We start from the raw sequence: 22,995 nt of genomic DNA, 5'->3' as shown, positions 1-22,995 counted from the left end.
AGTCTTGAAATTGCTCATTAGTTTATTATATTAAATTAGTGGTGTTAATTCAAATCTTACAACAAATTCGATCACAAAATCCGATTAGTCCTTTTTGTGTAACTTTCACTAAATAAAAACTCCATTGTTAATATATTTAGGGTTTAGGTTAAACTAAAATATATATATATATATATATATATATATATATATATATTAATTTAACTCAGGTAAAAATGATTTTTTATGTAAAAATATTAAAATAAGATTTATTGCTTATAGAATTTTTTTTATCTTTATAGAATTTGATTATTACTTTAAGCTCTTATGAAATGAGTCAAATCACTGGTGGAGCTTCATGCTCCTTGAGGGGAGGTTTGACCCTCCTAATTTATTTTTTACATACATAAAAATTAATATAAAAGTAATTTATTTTAATTTTATTATATTTAATTTCTTCAAATTTCATATTCTTATAACTAAAATTTTGACCCTGCAAATTATTTTGAAGATTTCAAGTTTGATTTTAGGTTCTATACAAAAATTTTAAAATTCTATTTTTTTTAATTTAAAATAGCTTTCTTAATATCTAACATTTATTTTAACATATGTAAATGAAATAAATATTTTAGAAATTTTAAAGTATATATGAAATATTACCATCATATTACATATAAGGGTTGAAATTACAAAGGATGATTGTTTGACCTTGAATTCATTATATAAACAAGTAATGAAAATTATGTCATATCAACAATAAAAACATGAAAATGAATTTTTTTTTACATGAATCAAAATTAAAATCTATTCATTTTACAATATTAAAAGCATTTTTTATACACTTATTTATATAAGCATAAAGTATTCGACGTGAGTTATGGCTTCTGAACAAACTTATATCATAGACTCAATAACTTGAATTACTTTGTTTTGGGTATATTTACTCATTTTTAACGCGTGGGAGTAAAGAAGTCAATACAAATGAGTGGAACCAACTTAAAACAAATTATTGTTGCATTTGGTTTTCATATGAAATTATTAATTTAATTTTGAGTGGTAGAACATCAAATTTCAAAATTGTGTTCAAATTTTTTGGAATTAATATATAAAAGCTTTTGTTACTCCCATATTCATCAAAACTTTATCAATATATTTCCAAATTACTGGATTATGTTTTCAAATTGTATAATTCGAATATTTGATCAATATGAGCAATTTAGACTTTTCCAATACCACATGGAAGTGCATGAACAAAAATAGGAGAGGAGGAAGAAAGAGCAATGGTGATGATGATATGTACATACATGGTTTGGGGAGAGTGCGAGTTGCAGAGAGTGGGCTCCTACGTACAAATATGCTTCTCGGTCTAATAACAATGATGAGAAAATAACACATCATTTTGTTTTTATAAGATAAAAATAATTACTAGTATATATAAATGAAACCCTTTTTAATAAGATAAAAAAGAATTTCTTTTATATATAAATTAGAAACCCAGTGTCATACTATATTATAGGTGCAACCGAAGCAAATAGTAATATAGGTGACAATCTGAGTATGCTTTTATATAAACAGCATATACAACAAAAATGACAGGTTATTCTAAAATGGGTGTATTTTTTGTCTTCAGCAAGGTCCTGCCAAACCAAACATACACACAAATCATCAATCTGATATGCCATGAGCACATTTGAGGTATATATTTTAGCATAACTAGAGCAGCGTAAGGGTAGTTTTTGAGTATTCAAGATTGGGTAACCTATCATTTAGGCTCTTTTGAGCACGATAAAAAGCAAGAAACTTGTGAAATCCATGTCTCAATTACACAGCTGAGAGTCTTATTTATAATTAGAGTAGTAAATAAAAACTATTGCAGTGATTACAATAATAAACATAGAATTCACTTCCCTATTCACAAAATTTCTAACAGAAAATCTTTAGATATTTAAGCTGCGCCATTGCCCCCAACTGTGAGAATTTCTTAAATATCCAATCAAGGCAAATACGTTTGCATTAGTAGTTCTGATGAGACCGCTGAGCCTAATAAGTTAAAGGATAAGGAAATATTACAGGTTCAGCAGTGAACCATGAAACTAAAGAACGTTTGGTACAAGACAAATTATTTCATACCCGAGAATCATGAATCCTATGAATGACTAAAATCTGTTTGGTTTGTAAAAAATATTCTAGGTATGTTTATATAAATCTTTTGGGAATTAAAGAGTAACGTGATATTATTTGTCACATTAAATGATTTAGCAGAAGTAACTATTTTTATCGTAGTAAACAAAATCCAACTTAAAAAAGATAGATTCTCTCCTCTCTTAAGAGAACAATTTAACGGGAAGCTCTTAACTAACAAACATTCTTGGGAATTTAAACAAACCAAAAATAGAAAAATAACATTTTCAGCAACAGATTTTAGGAAAACTAAAATTTCCCTTTATATGCCAAACGCCTCTTAAGGGGTTGAAGGTTACTTGGAGGTGAAATGGGGTGTGCGTGTAGGGGGTTGGGAGGGGGGTGTCGAATAGGAATTTAGTTGTCGGCTTGGAAACAAATTGTGGGTTCCTGGAGTATTTCCTGATATTTACTTTTATGTTTCTGATATGTGGGAATCTCCTTTCAGCCTACCTAAGACTAGATTAAAAGTGTAAACAAAATACAGATATATAAGTAAAGCAGTTAGCATAAAAGACTACCAGGAAGTCAGTGTTGACAAAAGTAAAAAACTGGAACTGCCATGGATGTTGGTTATTAAAAGAGACAATGTCAAGTCTCATATCAAGTATAGAATAAACTATTTAATGTGGTACTTAAGCTTTAGGCATTCTCATAAATAAACTAATCTTTTGGGTCGGACTATCCTCATGTGCTCAAGTTCTTACAGTTTGACAATACAGGAACTAGTAGAGGACCATTAGTAATAAAGTCACAACTAGATGTCGCTACTGACTCCCTCTAAGCTTGTTTTAGTGTTACTCTAATTTCTCGTACTAAATAAGCCAAAACCGCAAGGAAGCATTTAAAAATGAGTCCGGAAAAATCACAAAGGACTCAATCCATTTGCATATTCAGTGCAAACTATGTTCATAAATGATTTTTAATTTGAGATTGAACATGTATTACACTGCTGAACATAAAAAGAAAAAAACAAATTGCAGCAAATATATTATTCAAATTAGAAAGCACCTGACCTGAATGAATTGCAATGCCATTTATTTTCTTGTTCAATATTGCTGTTTCTCCTCTGTATATATAGGCTGAAGACTATAAATATGAGGTATGAACTTGTTCACCCTCTAGCATCAGTAATTATTTGCTGCAAACATTTCATAATATAGGAGAAAGAAGGCCGTCTCCAGGGTTCCCTACAGCACCAACAGATATTAAATAGAAGGATTGTGAAGGAGTTTGAAAGTTGGCTGCCAGAATATCATACAATAATTTCAGATTCAACACTAAGAAAGCTAAAAGGAAAAGTGTCAGAATCTGTTGAACAAAGAATTCAAACTAATTGACCCACATTGGTTGGTACAAGTAGTAAGTACGAATCAAGTTAATTACTGGTTTGAGTTCAAATCCTACTGTTAAAAATATGCATAGACTACTGCAAAATAGAACCTGGAAAGCTAGAACGTAGGGATCCCTTTTTTATTCACTTTCCTTGTGTTCTTGATTTCATTATTTATTCCTTGATTAAAAATTAAGATAAATAGTGTCTGGATCAGAGACATTATTTCAGTAAAACCGATGTCGTATTTATTACACGCCTTGACCAAAAAACGGAATAATTCCCAGAAAGCATAGATAGGACTCTTTTCCACTGAATATAACTCCATTATTATTGTTCAACAATTGTTTACAAAGGAACTAATCTTCCTTTCACAGGGCATTCCTGTTTCCAATACTACAATCCATCCTGACCCGGCACCCCCAAGGAAGAGGATTTTTATAGACTTTACAAAAGTCTCAGCCCCCCCTTAACTATCACAGCTATTTACGGTTATTCTTAAATTTCTTTTTATAAGAAACATTCCAAAGCCTATCCTTATTCACCTGTCTATCATTACCCCTTTCTGTTGTCAGCTCTTCCTCACATTTTGGTTCAACACCAACTCTTACCAACATCTCGTTGATTCTTTGCAAAAGATTGACCAGACAACAAACTATATATACTTGGGATGTTGTTGTTCAACTGTGATTTCAAGGACAAGGCATGCCCCAAGCACTCAATCCATTCCTAAGCTTACACTTGGCAACAAATGTTGCAAGACATGTCTTCTTTACAGACCAATGACATATAGGAACTTGTTTCCTTACCTCCTAGCAAGAATATTGTTGGTTGCCACTTGATTTATACTGTCAAGATTGATTGGGATCACAACATTGATAATTTTTCAAAGCTTGGTACATAGATAAGGGCTATACTCAAATATTTGGCCTCAATTATGTTGGAATTTTTTCCCTTGTAGCCAAAACCATTATGCTCATTTATTTCTTGATATGACTGTCATTTGTCACTGGTCTCCTCACTTGCTAGACATAAAAATGTCTGCAGCCATGCTTAGTTGCAAGAAGAGGTTTTACTGGTTCTGCAGACCATGCTTAGTTTTCCTGTGCTTTGTTTGGCTGTTTTAGCTCCGCCTAGCTTTTAGTCATTTCATCTTCACCCTCTATTTCCATCTAGCCTATGCATTTATCTAGACATATGTAATAGGTTGATGCATATGACATATAAGCTCTAGCATCACGGGGTTCTTAAAGATATGATTGGATTGTAGACGTATTAACATGTAAAACTAAAAATTAGGGTTCTTTATCGATTTACTTTCCATGTACCCTTTATTACATTATTTATTCCTTTATTGTAAATAAATCAAAAGTATATGGATTAGACACATTATTTCAGTAAAATCTATTACTAGTATGGCCATAGTTGATGGGTAGGTAGTCTTCAATTACTTCATAATTACTACTTGTTTAGTCTGGGCTACTAGCCTCATCATAGGAGAATCAACCTTTCATGAACCAAAGTTTTCTGTACATAAAAAGAAGAAATCAAAATTATTTATTAATCCACTTACGTGGCCCAGGAGAGCTCAATCAAGGCTGCAACTTCAGGATTCACATGCCTTGGAATATCTAGCCTTTTGTCCATAAAACCAACAGCCGCAACAACCTACATATGGCAAACAACATAGCGATGCCTTAGCACTTATTTTGATTAAAAAGATGGAACTACCGTATCAAACTAAAAGCCACTTGATGCATATTACAAAACTTCATACGGAGAGAGGCTAGTAGAAAAATGACCCAGGAAAATACTCAATTAAAACAGTTAACTGCCTCAGACTCTAATTTTAACTGAATGATATTGTGCTTAGGAATAACAACTATTTTCTAAAAGAAGACTTTGATAAAACAACTATTTACACATTTCTCTTATTTATTTTTGCCTAAAATATGTCTGCTTGTAAAAAATTATTTCTTCAAACTTTATTTCTCTATACTTATAAATTACATACAATTATTTTTTAAAATAAATAGATTTTTTACAACTCAATAAATTCAATTATATTGCAGAATTTTCTTTGCTTTGTTACAATTCTTTCCTTTTCTTTCGTAAGATTTATCTTATTTACATATTTATGTAACTTCAATTTATAAACAAAATATCTATTTATTTATCAAATTAAATAATTTCAGAATTTAATAATTTTCTTTTTTTTTCCTAAATTTTTCCTCTCCCCTGCCCCATTATTTTAAAATTCAAAAAACAAAAAAAGAATAGAAAACCCAGCTTGGAATTCGGTTTCCTAAAAATCGAATTCCGGATAGTTTTCTAAAGAGATTGCAACTAATAAAAAAAAGTGTGTTATCTATGTAAGGAATAGGCACAGTATATTGGGAAATAAATAAATTAAAAAAAAAAAAGGCTATTTTGGGTAAAAATATCTATTTTATACCATATCCTAACCCATGTGAGAGATATCCTAATCCTAATATATATCAACCTATAGGCGAGAATTTTTCAAAAATTTATCTCAAGTAATTAGGGAAATGACTACTTTTTCGCAATAGATCTAAATCAAAGGCAAAGAATTTTGGACCGGTCCAAAAAGTAGAATCTGTACCGATGAAACCCCCAACTCCAACATGAAGACCAGAACATGGTCAGTGTCCTGTATTGGACACGCTATGCATATGTGTTTGAGGATAGTTCAAGCTGCTCAGAGTATTCTAGTATTCTATCTACAGTATCCAATATTCTAGAAATTAACTAAATCAAAAGCACTGGGGAGAAGCAAATAACCTGTGAAGGATTTAAATGTCTCCATGGTTGTTGCAGGGTGACTAGTTCCCACAAAATTACACCAAAGCTGAATACATCACACTTTTCGTTTGACAGTTCTCCTCTGATGACTTCGGGTGCCATCCATTCAGGCTGGCATGTCCAGAAAGAAAAGAAAAAGGAATAAATTATAATGTCAAATCATCAAATAATTGTAGTTAAGAAAAATTTAACAAAATTCGACACATGAATGATTCAGTTAATAAAAAGAACTTACAGTCCCAGCTGCGGTTTTAGAAGAAAGAAATGTGTTTGCCTTTGTGCGTGAAAGACCAAAGTCACATACCTGAATTACATAATTCAAACATCAACGCTCAATTATCCGCACGCTCATATAGATCCATAAATATATACGTGAGCCGTTAGTGAATGGCTGCATGGGAAATTTCTAGCTTAAGCAAAATCATTTGTTTTGGGTAGGGTGGGGTTGTTAGTACAGCGGGCAATAGCAATTCAGGCACTGCTAAGCATTAATGATTAGGTTCTGCCAAATGGGGAACAGTTAACATAACCCTAGCAGCCATCAATTGTCATGGCTAGATACATCCTAAAATTTGGCTAATAATTTATAGGCAGAAAAAGAAAAGGATGAGTTATAAAATCAGGGAGAGTCCTTTCTAATTTTATTTTATACATAACAAGAGAGTTTCTGCTGTTTCTCGCTAGGTCATAAAGGATGTTGTTGCTTTGATACTATTTTGAAAATATAGGACCTTTAGATAGAGGAGAAAGAAAGGTGAACATAGACTGAATTATGTGCAATTGATATTGCTTTAATGTGATAATAAGATGTGACAAGCAAAAGACAAAACTAACCCTGTTTATATTAATTCTAAACTCCCAATCCTAATTAAATAAGGAAGCATGTCAAGACGTGTATGGAAGGGGAGAAAGAAAAGGTGGAATATATAGATACTGCACAATCTGAAATTGATATTGGTTTGATGTGATGATCCAAAAGAAAAGACAAGGCACTAATATTATTTATACTAAAGCGGATACACTATCATATTTCACTAGTGCCTAAGTGTCCGCATTGTTTTATTACACTATCATATTTTAAGAGTCAAAATTTAATACTTATATTAATTTTAATTTTATATATTTATTTAAAAATGAAAAAAGATGTATTATTATTTTCTATATTTTACTTGTAACCAATTTGAATCAAAAACAACATTGCAGAAGCAATATCAATTATAGTTTTGCATGAAAAAGGGGAAAAAAATGTAATTGTGTTGTGAAGTAGTTTATCTGAGGTTATTTTAAATAGATGGATAGTTTATCTGCACTGTTTTTCTTTTTGATTGCTGTATACATAATATGACAGCTTTGAGGTTCAAAATATTAAAAATTTAAAATATAATTAAGGGAAAAATAAGAAGATGAAATGTGTACACAAAATTGGGGTATTGTATTATATATTGTTATAGATGTAATCGCAACATACTAATAGTTTTGCAGTTCAAAAAATTAAAAACTAAAATATAATTTAATTAAGGACAAGATAGGAACATGAAATATGTACACACAATGAGGTATCCCATTATATATTGGTATGTACGTAGCAATAATAATTTTGAGGTTCAAAATATTGACAATTTAAAATCAAATTAAGGGCAAAATAGGAACATGAAATACAAAATGAGGGTATCACATTATCTATTGTTATGGATGCCTAACATGTAGTTTGAGGTTCAATACAGTGAAAATTTAAAATATAATTAAACATAAATATGAATACGAATTGTGTGCACAAGGTGGGAGTGTCTCGTTATATATTGTTGTTGGAAGTCCCACATCGACTAGAGATAAGGCCAATTTATAATATATAAGTGGGGTGCAGACCTCACCTTACAAGCCGGTTTTGTGGGGTTGAGTTAGGCCTAAAACCCACTTCTAACATGGTATCAGAGCTATGCTTAGAGCCTATCCTAACGATATTTGTTGGGCAGATTGTTCCACCCGCTATTGGGCCGTCATCGGACCACCCATTCATATCTAGTCTCATGCTCGATATGTATATACATCGGCCTTACAAGCCGGTTTTGTGGGGTTGAGTTAGGCCTAAAACACACTTCTAACAATTGTTATAGATGATAAACATAAGCATGGTGCGAAATATCAAAATATTCCCATGATATCATGTAAGAGTTACCTTAACAGTGTATGAATCATCAACCAAAAGATTTGGAGACTTCAAATCTCTATGCACAATGGGGGGTCTCATTTGATGAAGATAATTCATTCCGCTTGCCTAGACAAACATATGAACATTTAGGTCTGCATAATGCCTAAAAAGACATAAATAGTAAAACTATTAAAGTTTTAATCATCAAAGTTATACCACATCATAAGCCATTTTTAAGCGACACCTCTCACTAAGTGATGATCCAACATTGGGCATGTGCAGAAGTTCATACAAACTGCCTCTGCAATTCAAGGAAATAATTAGCATAAGAATATCACACTCAATCCAAATTTTCTTCAATTATAAACATAACCAAGGAGCACAGTTTTCATTGTTAAAGGAAACTTTTGTACCTAGATAAATACTCTGTTACAATTGATAACTTAGGGGGTTGAATAACTGCACCCATCAAGAGTACAATATTTGGATGTCGTAGGCGCTTCATGAGTGAGACCTATGAAATGTACTGGGAATGATTAACAATCCACATGGAAAAAAAAAATTATATGTACAAAACTAACGTAAAATTGTTCCTGAGTCTCATTCAGAAATATAAAAATGAACATGAAAATAAAAATTAAAACCAGCAATAATGGATACCTCCTTTAGAAATTCTTCAAATCGCCCAGGATCAAAACCTTGCACTTTAAGAATTTTCACTGCAACATCCTAAGAGATTAGATAGTTAACATTTAGTGATTGGATTGTGATTGACCCCCACCAATAGAAAAAAGAGGAAAGAAGCAGAAAAGAAATGGGTAATGTTCTTTAAATTGGATTGAGCTTAACTTAACTCCAAAAACTAGCTCATGAACTGAGGAATGCCCAACACATCCTACTAATTTACTAAACTTTACTTTTCCCATATCTGTAGTGATTGTTGAATCGTTAGAGATATGCTTTTGATTACACTAAATAGGGAATGCATAACCAAATATTTCCCATTATTAGGTATTGAATTTTTTCTGTATTATTGTATCTCGTCTTTATTATAAATAAGAATGCTCGTGTGTACAAAACACACAATCACTAGTAATTCTTTCAACTCATATCAGAGTAATACCATCCTCCTTTGTCACTAATCCACGGTAGGGCTACACCTTTTTTCCCTAGACACTGATGCTGACTTCATCACTCTGATTTTCTCTGTCGGGTAAACAATACCAGGTGCTACATTTTGTTCACTACATTGTGCCCTTTGAGCATCTTTTGCTCTCCAGCAATTTCCACATTCTACAAGTGTTCTTTTAGCTCTCTTATAGTTATTATGCCCTTGGGAGTATTTTTTTTTTCTCTCTGTTAACCAACACACTCTTGAGTGTTTTTCTTGTTCTACAATACTTATGCCCTTAGAGCATTTTTCGGAGCATTTTTGTTGTTCATCAGTCACCATGTCCTCAAAAAATAGTCTCTTTCTGGCAAGCAGCTGTCACACTCTCCGAGTTCTTGCTCTTCGTCACCCACCATGTCCTCCAAACATATTTTTCTCTGCAACAGCCGCTGCATCCCTGGAGCTCTAACATGACCTTGCTATTGAAACTGCCCAACCACTACACTACTTGACTCATGGCCAACCACCACCATGCATCACTAATTCCTCAACACATCATCTTCAAACACTCGCATCAAATTGATTTATGAAGGTTTATCATTATTGAATTTGTCGTGATAGGTTTGTTATTGTATATAGGAGAAGGAATAAATAAGTTGTGTGCCAGCTGTATCTGAACTATTTAAATAGTTCAGGGACAGTTTTGAGGGGAAGGGGGAAAACCTTTTACTTGGAATGAGGAGAGTGGGGTGCTAAAGAATCCTTTTTAAAATTTTGATTGCTTTTGGACAGATACAGTTGAAAATGAAATAGAACAATTCGAGCAATATGCAAGGCTTCTAAAAGGAATTGAACAAAATTACTTGATTGGAATATTATTGAATGGATTCAAGGAAGAAATTAAGTCGGACATGAAGTTACATGATCTGTCAAATCTGGCAGAATTGATGATGAAGGCTCAAATGGTTGAGTAAAGTTCACATTTGGCAGGGGAAAAGGGGAGTCGGTGGAAGCTGTGAATTCTCTCAGTAAAACTCAAGGAATCAACAGCAATGGAGGAGTTGTACTCCGAAAATGATCAGATAAGAAAATGCAAGATAAAATTAGGAAAGGATTGTGCTTTAGGTGTGATGAGAAATTAAAACCTAATCATATGTGTAGAAATAAGCAATTACACATGTTAAAAACAGACAAAGATTTATCAAGTTATTACGAATTAGTGAATTGTAAAGGAGACACAGAAAAGGATGTTGAAGAAGATAAAATGTTGTAATTAGAGAAGATATCTTTAAAATCTTCCTAATTAGAGAAAATAGATATATAATCTTCTATTTTATTTTGTTTACCTAGTTTTCCTATTTCTCGTTTTAGGAGAATTAGATTGTTACAAATAGAGGATATGAAAATGTTTTTCTTATGATTCTGAATAATAAAATTAGTCCTATTTGGTATTTGAAAGTGGTTTTTAAGCCTAACTCAACCTCACAAAACCAGCTTGTATTGTGAGGTTTGCACCCCACTTATATATTATAATTTGACCTTATCTTTAATCGATATAAGACTTCCAACAACGGGTGGAATAGAAATGCCCAAGAAACAAGAAATATCGCTAGGATAGGCGCTAACCATGGCTCTAATACCATATTAGAAAGTGGTTTTTAAGTCTAACTCAACTCCACAAAACCGGCTTGTATGGTGAGGTTTGCACCCCACTTATATATTATAATTTGGCTTTATCTCTAGTCGATGTGGGACTTCCAACATAAAGCTTTGCAACTATCCATGTTTACTATGGTAGGACTTACCACTAAGAAGTCCTAGAAGGTTTGGGGAAAGATTGGAGATGTAGAGGTTTTAGTCCTATTAGATTGTGGGACATCTCACAATTTCATCTCTCAAGAAATCATGAATAGATGTGGGTTAGAGGCTAAAGAGACCCGTCCTTATGTGGTGGAGGTAGGAGATGGTCACAAGGTGCATCGTGAAGGAAAATGCACGGGATTTGTTTTGGAGTTACAAGGGTTGAACATTCAATAGGAATTCTTAATTTTTTATCCAAGAGGAGCAAGTGCGGTCTTGGGATTAGAATGGCTGGCCAGCTTAGGAGAGGTTAAGGTAGATTTTGGGAAACTAAAATTGACCATTGGAAGAGGAGTGTGACAACGGATGGTTATAGGAGATTCCACGTTATCTACCACATCAACATCATTGAAAAGATTAACTTAGTTACCTTCTAGCCGGACAAAGGATCATGCTATTCATTCAAAAGAAGGAGCTTCCATTCTAAATCTGAGGTCATACAAATACTCACATCTTCAAAAGAATGAAATTGAAAAGTAGGTCCTTGATATGTTGAAAGCAGGAATCATTAGACCTAGTATTACCCCCTATTCTAGCCCTATGATTCTAGCTAAAAAAAGGATGGTGGGGGTAGCAATTTTGTGTAGATTACAAGGCCCTTAACAAGATAATTGTTCCTACCAAATTTCCCATGCTGTCATATTTTATTACATTCAAACAACTTGGAGAAGTTAAATCCTTTTTTAATTGTTTTAACATTAAGAACTTACAACTTTTAAGATATTATAAATGATTTAATCACCCAAGTAGTTTAATCTTATTTAGCACTAATGTGCTATCATAGTTTATTATTGTGATTTTGCTACTTTTCTTTATTATGATGTGGAATTATTGAGTTTAGTTGCATTAAGAGTATTATATTATGCATATATGTCATTAATCGATTTTTAATATTATTTTTACATAGATAAACTCTTACAGGTTTAAAAATTGAATATTCAAGTCAAGTTTAAAAAGGTCCATGCGTTTGTGCAATCTCATTTATGATTTGTTGTTTGATGATTCCAGCCTAACATCCTAAATTCTAGAAGTATTTTGTTGCAGTTTATTCATTGCGCAAGTGAAATGCACCTCAAAGCTACAAAGAATATTTTTATATATGTCATATGCACATGCAATTTTGGTCTTAAGTACAAGAAGATTAAAAATTTCAAGTTAATCGGTTTCTCTAATACTGACTGGGGTAGCTCAATTGATGATATGAGAAGTGCTTCAAGATACTATTTGGCTTTAGATCGTGTTTCTCATGGAACTTGAAAAACCAAGAAATTGTTGCTCAATCTATAGCAGAAACTGAAATTGCTGTTGTTACCATTGTTTTCCAACATATTCAGCTTCCCCTTCTTCCCTAACTTATTTCATAATTCGAACAAAGCTTCTGGATCATGGAAGTACTCAGGAGAACTTTCAAGATATCCACAGGTGGTTAGCATATTTTCCCCAGGGGGAAAGGTCAAACTGATTTGGGTGGGATGGATGGGCTACTGACCCAATATATAGGAGAGAAAAGAACCAGGAAAGTGAGCATACCAGTAAGACCTCTTGGTGTATGAGTGAAGAGGAGCAAAGGCACAACAAAGGAAAATTGACGAAAAAAGTAAAGAAGTGGAGGAATCAGGAGGAAACTGGAAAAGAAAGGGGAATTCTTAATAGAATGAACAGCTGACAAAAAGAAGATTGGGGTTCACAATTGGAGAACCACAAATGTAATTATGAATGAAATCATGGGAGGGGATAAAATATGATAGGGTATCTGAGCTTTTTTTTTGTATTGAAGAAAGCCTATGCCTAAGGAGGAATGTCATCTAAGTTGAATTTTATCTAGAATTTAATTTCTATAGATTGTATACCACGACTCTATCAAAAAAAGAAATGACACCGTGAAAACAAAGTGACTGAGCATGATATTAATGATGGTCATGTTGGTAAGTAGGTTTTCTTTCTTTTTATGGACAATCCAATCAAGTTGCATTCCCATGCTTAATTTCCTCGAACCAAAATAAATGGAATAGAATTAACAGGAATACTAGTATCATCATTAAAATGTGGACAAATAAATATGTAAAGAATCAAAGAAAGAAATGCTTACGGAACCACGCCAGTCTGCACGAAGGACAGTTCCAAATGACCCTGAAAAACAATTATCATTGTCCTTATTTCATTGTTTCAGGATACATTTTCTCTTAAATAAATGATAGCTTTCACAGAATCAGTATATTTTTAGTGTATGCATCATGTGAGGATTAAAATATAAAACCTGTCCCAATGTTCTCCTTCAAAATAAGTTCACTCCAAGGAATATCCAGATCCTCCTCGTCAAGATCAACTTCATGACTTGGATAATCCAAGACTGTCTGGTCTACTTCATTGAAATATTCATACTCCTCTGCACCAGGAACTGCATAAGAATATCAAATGTGGAGAATCCAATGCCACTACAAATAAAAAATAGAGCATACAGAGCATTTTGAGCATAAGTATTAAAAACCTATTTGGTACTTGTCATGTATGATATGCTCTTTTTGAGAAAGGCATGGTTTCACTATTTCTCTACTTTTCATATGGGACAAGAAAAACAGTTCATTCTTACTCAAAGCAATCAGATGGCTGTTTCCACCAGCATAATTTGCACCCAAAGCTTCGGTTCGCTGCAGATCCATTTTGTCACTGTGATTAACAGCAGGTCCTGTAATGATGGAAACTAGTAATTTTAAAACTATATGAACATGTGGACAGAAACCATGTTAATCTCTTAATACTTGTTATACAACCTTTATGTCCTGAAATCATGATTATACTATTTCCTCCTTAACAACAAACTACAAACTATCATACACTATATAGTAACAGTCCCACATTGACTATAATGTAAAACTATTATGGCAGATTTCTAGTAAAACATGTTTTTGGAAAGTAATTATTCAATGTAGTCAATATATTTTAATGTTGTATACAATCCCAACTAGGTTGGCACCCCACAGCTTCAACAATCATGTGCTTCTAGAGGAAAATGCACAAAAAAGAAAAAAAAAACAAAAAAAAAAAAGCCAGATGCAAATGGCCTAATTACTTTCCTCTCAATGTTTCACGTAAAACCAAAGGTAAAATTCAGTTAAGGTTAAAAAATTCAGCAATGTAACTGTGGAAGCAAAGGTAATTTAAAGAAGGAAGAGTTAGTAATTTTCAGTATAAAGACAAATAACTTTTTCATTTCAAGACTAGTTCCACATCATAAATACATTCTTTCAAAAAAAAAAAAAAAAGCATCTAGAGTGCAAAGATAATAACCTGATGTACTATCAAATACAAGATGCAGCGCTTGACTGTCCAAGAAATACAATTGAGCAAGTGTCTTTGTATATTCAGCTGTTTCAACTGGCTTGAACTTTGGATGACATAATGGTGAAGCAACCAACATTGAAGAAGCAGAATTCAGAAAAGAATCAGGTTGACATGTTGCCCCAGGCCTTCCAATTAAATCAATCATATACTCCCTAGAGAGGTGCACACGACATTTCTATGTTAATTGAGCTTGCTTTTGTTTCAGCTAATAAAACCATGCCATACACATTTATATGTAATAAGAAAAAGTAAAACAATGAAACACATTGGTAAAAAAAAAGGATTCCCTCTGGTTACCCGGATACTTAATTAGGACAAAAAACAAACCATAGTAAAATACGATTGAACTGATGTATCAGAAATATTAGTTTCCAATCCCTGACCAAAATTCATAAACACTACCTTCCTTCACATAGTTTGCAGATAAGTTCAGTCCCCCATTTGAAAATGCATTATATAATACTAGATTTTTGGTGGAATAGAAAACATTACTAGGTTTTTATTAGTGCTTCTCTAATTTCTGTAAGAGTCCACAGTGGAGCTATTCAATTTATAGGAGAGAGAACACAATTACAAAATATTCAGTGGTTCTATTTTAGGCTAATAACACAAAATATAAAATCAATCTTGATCCTAATATCATCATTTATCATATCTTTAAGATTTTAACATAACTACAAGATTTTAATATTCCCCCTTCAAACTAAAGCACATAAGTCGAGTGGACCAAGTTTCTTACATATGTAGTTCATCTAGGAGCCATTACTGACTTAGTGTATATATCTTTAAGTTGATCATGAGAATTAACAAAGCTAGTAAATATTTTCCCAAACATGACTTTCTCTTTGACAAAGTGACAATGGACTTTATCATTTCATGGAATAATGTATTTGAGGCAACATGCATGGTGGTCTGATTATCACATATGTAAGTGATGATTGTAAAAATCTCCCAAACTTTAGTTCCTGAAGCAGGTTTTTAACCATATATCTATAATTGTAGCTCAATACTCTGAACCTGGCTACAAAATTTTCTTCTTGCTTTTCCAAGAGACAAAGTTATCTTCCACAAATATACAGAAGCTACAGTGGAACTTCTATCAATGAGGGAACCTGGCAAGTCTACATTAGAATACCCCACAACTCAAGTGTGTCCTCTAGCTTCATACAAAATACCCTTTCTTGGAACTCCTTTGATGTATCTAACAATGTGAGTCATGCAGTCTCAATGTTCCTTACATGGAGAGTTGAAGAATTGACTTGCTGCACACTTCTTATGAATGAGATATTTGGACAGGTAATATAGTTTGACAGTTCAACTTCCCTATCGATTGTATTTGTATGTTCCCTTTGGGATCTAGAAGAGGGTCCCTCCGACATGGCAGGATTTTGGCGATGGGATACAATGGAGTGTCGATGGTCTTGGAATTAAACATTCTTGTTTATTCCAAAATATCCACTGCTTTCCTTTGGGATATGATCCCCTTTTTGGATTATGTTAGCTCTATCCCAAGAAATATTTTAGTTTGCCAAGATCCTCCATTTGAAAATGCTTTGAAACATGTTGTTTCACCTCCATGATGACAACACCCAAATATATTCAACCACTAAGTGAGTAACGATAAAAGAGAGTGGTCAACCTCACTTTGAGTCATACCAAGTTGTTGAATCAAAGTACTAAATCTATTGAACCATGCTATAGGTGATTTCTTGAGGCTATATAAAAATTTCGTAAGCAACATACAAAACTAGAAGACTCCCACTAAGGAACAAATCAAGGAAGTTGCTTCATGTAGACTTCCTAGAGTAGATAACCATGTAGAAAAACATTCTTTATGTTCAACTAACAGATAGACCAACGACAAATGATAGCAATGATAGGAATAGTTGCACAGAAGCAATTTTGGTATCCAAAGGAAAGGTATCCCATAATCCAACCCAAATATCTAAGTATAGCCTTTTGCAATGAGACGAACCCTAAGCCAATCAACCTTGTCATCTAGACCAACTTTGACCATATATACCCATTGACAACCAACAACAAACTTCCCTGGTTGTAGAGGAACAAGGTCCTAAGTATCAGTACTGTATAATGTACATATCTTGTCTATCATAGCTTATTTGGCTTCACCTACATTCTTAGACATAGAAACAAAGGGTAACGAACAAAGACAATTATGGAAGTAAGGAACAAAGGCAATTTTGGTATCCAACCAATGTATACGCACTAATCATTGAGATAATTGCTTTTAGTAATGGATACCCACTTTTAAACATCAAGTGATCAAAATAAAGTTCTTAGAAAGAGAAATATTAATCATTGAAGAACTGTTTGGAATTAATTTTATATATTTATATTTTTTATTTAGACATATGAAATTGAAGTTGTTTTTAAAAGATTAATTTTTTAAAACTTATACTTTGTGATGCAACCTATTTAAATTAGTTTTTTAGAAAGACCAAGCTTTTGCATTAATATTTTATTGTGCAATTTTATTTGAATTGTACTTTAAAATTATTTTTATATCTAAGTTTATATTTTAAAGAATTGTTTTTAAAAAAATTTATTTAAAACAATAAAAATGAAAAATATCTGCAGACATTTTTTTCATGGATATCATACGAATAACAAAGTGGGTAATAGGCAAATTATTTTAGACAGAACGAGTAGAGGGTAGGCATTACCCATACCTCATTGCCATCCCTATTGACACCAGAGGAGGCTTTGTGATGTTGTTGGTCAGGTGCCAACAGTACAAGACAAGTACGACAATGATAAACTTGCAAGGGTGGGGGAGATGGGTTGAGAGGGGGATGGAGACTCTTATATTTGAAACCAATCGTCTGCCCCATCCTTTAGTCCTACAAGGAAACATAATCTGTGATAAAAGAAATGACATAATCAATGGACCTTGTAAGTTTGTTGATGGACAATAAATTAAAGAGAACCACAAGGACATAAACAACTTACGAATAGAAAGAGAGGGAAGAGGATTGACAATACTAACAACTCAGTGCTGTGTGAGAACCATTTGCATTGGTGATAGAAGATAAATGGCTAAAAGTGGAAAGAGAAGAAAAAAAAAAAGATTTATTAATAGTTATATGATCAATAGCCACAGAAAGGAACTAAGGGCCCAAAGAGCAAGAGATGTCAACAAAAGAGCTACCCATGCATGCAACACAAGTAGTGGAACTAGAGGCCTAATGGTCTCCATACCATTGAAGATTGTTGGTGGTATATTGTGAGTGGAAGCAGATTCTGCAGGAGTAAACTATGCAGAAGAATCAGTAAGAGCAGAGTTTACCAGATTAGCTGTTTTAAGGGGTCGACCATGCAGGAATTAAAATGATCAATGGTGGACCAAGTTTGTGGCAATGGTCACTCTTGAATCGCAATTAATGATCACCATTGTTTTTACGAGAATGACTGCAGTCACCTCTATTTGAGATTAAGGCTGAAAATAAACAAGGATAGATGGCACAAAGGTGAAGAATGCGAAGGGAAGAGGACCAAGAAATAGACATAGTGTGGGCAAAGGGAGATCCTAAAATTTGATCTCGAATCTGAGAATACTCTGCAAGTAATCCTTAAAAGCTAGTGACAAAAAATGTCTGATGATTCTCCAATTCCTTGGCAGAGGTTGTGCCGTAGGCAAAAGTTCATTAAAATCTAGAAGAAAACCACACATACAACCCAAATAAGTCAACATTGTTCCATTAAGTGTCAATGCTACAATCACATCCATGAGGTGCTAACATACTATAGAGATATTGTACATCAATAATGTAAATCGACTCGGCCTATGTTGAAACCGATTCAGACATGTCCTGGGAGTAGAAAATCTATTTGACAGAAAGATGAAATAGTAGACTTGATAACCTTGACCCTTGAGCCAAAGTATGATGTTTGAGACCAGAGAATCATAGTTACTGCAATTCTACTTGTCAGTAGATAACAACATCAGTGACACAGTTGGTGAAAACAAGCGCATTTATTTTCGGGGTTGTCATGGATAAGCCAAATCTACACCTATGAACAGTGTGGCCACAAGGAAAGAACAAATCAAGGTTCATTCCTCATTAGGCTCTTAATTCCATGTTGAGAAACCAAGGCATATGATGAATTTCTTGTGTTTAAACCACAGCGAAGCTAATAAATTTATAGGGGAGAGAACATGATTACAGAATATTCAATTGTCATATTTTAGGCTAATAACACAAATATAGAATCAATCTAATTTTTCCTAATATCATCAATTGATCCTAATACCATTGGTTACTATATCTATAGGATTCTAACATACAAGATTCAAACACACACCAACGATTTTTTGTAAGAGAGTAAATACATTGAAATGAAGAGAAAGAATTACAAACCATCAGCTATAAAGAATCCTTTTAAACAAAGACCAAAAGATAAAACAAAACGTTAAAGAGAAAAACTAAAAGAACAAAAGAACGAAACTATATAAGCTTTAACTGATGTTTGTTAAATTTATTTTCAAATTTCAAGGTGTCGTAAAACTTCTTCATTGAGTAAAAAAGTAGAGATATATCTTGGGCCATTTTATTTTGTAAGAAATATATCAAAGGAAAATACGTATAAGCTCATATGGAGTATATAAATATTGGGATCTTTATTGAGTAATTGAAATTTATGTTTATAATTCTTTTATAAAGAATAGAGCAATAAAGTATTTAAAACTACTTTTAATATATTAATTTTAAAAGTATGAAAGTTATTATTTGTCTTTTCTATTTTATTCTGAATAAGTATTATCCTTTATTTATTATTCATTTGTAAAAATAATTAAAAATAAATGTGTATATATATAGGTAGAAGAGCAGAACCTAGGTTGTCAATAACAGTAAGAATAAGAATCTTTTTCCCTGTTGTTGTTAGCCAGCCAATATTTAGGAAGAAAGTAGTTTAAAGTTCATACTTTACCAATAAAATTTTCTTCAAATAGTACCTTTAAAATTGATCACTGCATGATTTTCATTCTTTAATCACAGCTAGTGAAAGGATTTCAACCTTCAATTATCCCGCAAACACGAACACGTATATTAGGAAAGGCAACAGTAAGCACTCCACGTCATAGACAAGAAAAAGCCATCACTCATTTACAGTAAAGGAAAATTGTCTTTTGATTTAGTACTTTTAGTTTTATGTTTTAAAAAATATTTTTATAACATTAAAAAAAATGATTAATGATAAACATTTGTTTTTAAAATGATTAAAAAGTTTTTAAAAATGAGATAAATTTAATATTTTAAATTATGGTAAAAACAATTATATCATCTATTATAACAGAAACTTTTTCTGCACTTCTTTCTATCCATCCAATGACATTTTTTCTACATTATTTCCCTTCCCATTGAAATCACTCGAATTTGTTTTTCTCATCCTCCTTATTTGACTTCTCAACCAAATAAAGTTCAAATCCTTCCTCTCTTATTGCTTTTCTTTCCTACCTATTTAACTTTTCAACCAAATAAAACGTAATTTGTAAATAGAAAATGGAAAAATATAAACTTTAATGTATATTTCCTTATTGAGTACTACTTCTTAATTCAAAAGCAGCTAAGTTTGACAAGAAAAATCTCAAACAACCATCTTTACTTTTTCTACTATTTCTTAACTACCTCTCAATAATGCAAATAAGTATAAAATATATATTCATTATCAAATTTACCATGTATAAATTTAATTACTTAATTAATGCAACAAACCTGTCAGAACCAAATTGAACTATGCATGACGCTCCCACGTCATTTCTGCAATACTTGCAGCCCTTTGCAATACGGCATGGTAGATTGATTAAGTCAGCCAACACCTACAATTTAAATTGTTATATAACATTCAACAATCAAATTTCACTGCTATGTAAAATAAAGAATATTCTCTATTAGAAACTCCCAGTTGTCTGCTTTACTACGGAACAACGAAAATAAAAAAAATAAAGAAATACATGTATGTTAATATAAGAGATATTGATGTAAAAATAATGTAACCAGAAAATCAATATAAACAAAGCATTAAATAATAAATTATACTTTAAACAGCAACGCTCGATGGACACAAAGGCCAATGGGTAAGCTTCCAATTGGAAGAATGACAGAGTGCAGGCAGCTTTTAAGAAGTTGGGTGCATTCCTTCCAGCGTATAGCTAAATTTTCCTCAGTTAAAGACCCTCCCCTTTAAAAAAACAATCAAAACTCATTAGGAAGATGTAGTTGTGACTTTTCAAAACAATTCCTTTTTATTTCTCCAAAAATTAAAGACAATTTACTGACCCCATCCTATTGCAAATAAGACTTGCAAGCTGATCAGTTGCATCTTTAGTGGTAATCCAGTTATTTGAAAGACTTGCTACCCTGTTTTGCAGTTCTCTCAAACCAGGATCTCTAGATTTATCAACAGCAACCACAACAATTGACGAGTCGTCACTGGGTTCAACTGACATGAGTGATTCAAATGATGGAATAATACCAACATTCTGCAAATCAGTACTTAGAGTCCATGTATATGCATCCATCCCATGGATTAAGTAAAAGCCATCTAAAATTTTGTCAGTGTATTGCAAACAACCATCCACCTGACAAATATGAAAGCATATGGACACTCAATATCTTAACAGTGGAAGAAAAGTTTAATTCTTAAGCACAGAACATGTACACATGACAAGTATAGCTTCATGTATTAAGCATTCAATTTAAAGTTGCATGGATGGTTCAAGTTACTTTACACTATCAAAACCCAGATTACTTATACTCAACTAAGCTGATCTGAATCGATAAATGGTATAATCTCACATGTAAGAAATGAATTGAATAGAGACAAACTTGTCAAATCAATGTAACTTAGGTCTGTTTGGGTAATTCTCCATAAGCATATTTAGAAGAAAATAAAATAAAATACTTTGCAATAATTAATTGTTATGAAATGTGTCTTGAGATTGAGGATATTTTTGGAAATCAATTATTTCCTATAACTGAGATTGCAGATTTACAGATATTTGAGTTTAACCAGCTGTATATAAATTACAACAGCTTTTTACTAAACACAAAAAATACAATAGTCAACTTCTTTCCCTATCCTCTCTTCTCTCCCTCACTTTTGGTCTTCTTTCTTCTCTCTCTTTCTCCTTATCCCCTCTATATTCTGAACTCAGATAGCTACCGATTTACTTAAATAATAATAATAATAATAATAATAAAATAAAAGTTGATATTAGTCAAGTCTTTTAAAAATTATGATATCTTTTTCATCATATATTTGTAAATCCTGTGAATTTGGGTTTCCACATTAGTATCCCAAGGTCTACAAAAACAAAACACAAAAATCCATCCACTACATAACATAAAAATCCTAAATCGGATTAATCAAATAATAGAAACTTAAATCAATTTCGACATTAAAAAACCTAAACACAGTCCTATTTATACAAACAGAAACAGTTATTTTCATAAAGCAAGCCATATATACCCAAAAACGGTGTGATAATGTCTGAGTCAGAGACGAAGAGTGATCGGACGAAGAAGAAGCATGAGAAGAGAGACGAAGGGCAAGTGCGAGCTGCAACTGGTAACTCTGCTCCGTTTGCTTGGCCAAGCTCTTGAAGGAACCTTGTTCTTCTTCATCGGCGCCACAACTCATTCTGTTGCGTTCAGATTCAGATTCGGCCTCAGCATCACTATACATCCCTCCTTTTATCAGAACTGGAATTCTCTATTCAAATGTCCAAACATGGAATAAACATTCAGACCGAAATCGAAAGGTGATTCCTCTTTCCTGAACAAACTGTTTTTCTTCTTATTCATTTTCTAGCCTTCTTTTATGTTAAGTAAATACCCTTTTACAATAAATAATTTTTAAAATAAAAAGTATTACATTTGTGATATTGTCACTGGCCATCCTTACAAAAGTGATTCCGTGTCACACATGACAGTTTTAAGACACAGATGCTACATGACTTCAAATAAAGTTATATTAACCTCTAACTATATGTAATATAAGGTAATGTCCTATTGTGCATAAATGATCTTTTTACCCTTTCTCTCTTTATATATATAATACTACATTTTGCAACTGTTACTTTTATGTGTGTGTGTATATATATATATATACATATATATATATATATATATATTTTTTTTTTTCTTTTTTAAATTTATCTTTACAAATATAATTATAAATATTATGTTTTGTATG

General features: G+C 32.5%; 1 protein-coding gene across 4 annotated transcripts; it reads right to left on the bottom strand.

The window, feature by feature from the left end:
- Nucleotides 1–1,254: 1,254 nt before the first annotated feature.
- On the bottom strand, nt 1,255–22,621 carry LOC106772156 (serine/threonine-protein kinase CTR1). 4 transcript variants are annotated; one of them, XM_014658357.2, is made up of 18 exons: nt 22,270–22,621; nt 21,078–21,379; nt 20,838–20,979; nt 20,514–20,617; nt 17,469–17,639; nt 14,725–14,930; nt 14,027–14,122; nt 13,694–13,834; nt 13,526–13,566; nt 9,126–9,194; nt 8,879–8,979; nt 8,682–8,766; nt 8,493–8,591; nt 6,552–6,620; nt 6,296–6,427; nt 5,067–5,161; nt 3,177–3,350; nt 1,255–1,616 (listed from the first exon to the last, which is right to left on the bottom strand). In XM_014658357.2, exons 1-17 carry the CDS (start codon nt 22,483–22,485, stop codon nt 3,275–3,277), a joined length of 2,145 nt encoding a protein of 714 aa, XP_014513843.1. In that variant the 5' UTR covers nt 22,486–22,621; the 3' UTR covers nt 1,255–1,616; nt 3,177–3,274. The 4 variants fall into 4 exon arrangements, with proteins under 4 accessions (XP_014513843.1, XP_014513845.1, XP_014513846.1 ...); XM_014658359.2 differs by having other exon boundaries at nt 13,694–13,822; XM_014658358.2 differs by lacking the exon at nt 1,255–1,616 and adding an exon at nt 1,649–2,019.
- Between the last annotated feature and the right edge of the window lie 374 nt (nt 22,622–22,995).

The sequence above is a fragment of the Vigna radiata genome, chromosome 8 (assembly GCF_000741045.1).
Source record: "Vigna radiata var. radiata cultivar VC1973A chromosome 8, Vradiata_ver6, whole genome shotgun sequence".
Classification (NCBI taxonomy): Eukaryota; Viridiplantae; Streptophyta; class Magnoliopsida; order Fabales; family Fabaceae; genus Vigna; species Vigna radiata.
The sequence above is the reverse complement of the archived record's forward strand: the minus strand, read 5'-3'. Positions and strand labels throughout refer to the sequence as shown.

What these genes read in the sequence shown, in the direction of transcription:
- LOC106772156 (XM_014658357.2), bottom strand. Translation starts at nt 22,485, where the DNA reads ATGTATAGTGATGCTGAGGCCGAATCTGAATCTGAACGCAACAGAATG. An exon ending in CTTATTTGCAATAGGATGGG is followed by an intron (nt 20,980 to 21,077) that starts GTCAGTAAATTG and finishes GTTTTTTTAAAG; the next exon opens with GGGAGGGTCTTTAACTGAGG. An exon ending in ATTGAGCTCTCCTGGGCCAC is followed by an intron (nt 3,351 to 5,066) that starts GTAAGTGGATTA and finishes TTGGTGCTGTAG; the next exon opens with GGAACCCTGGAGACGGCCTT.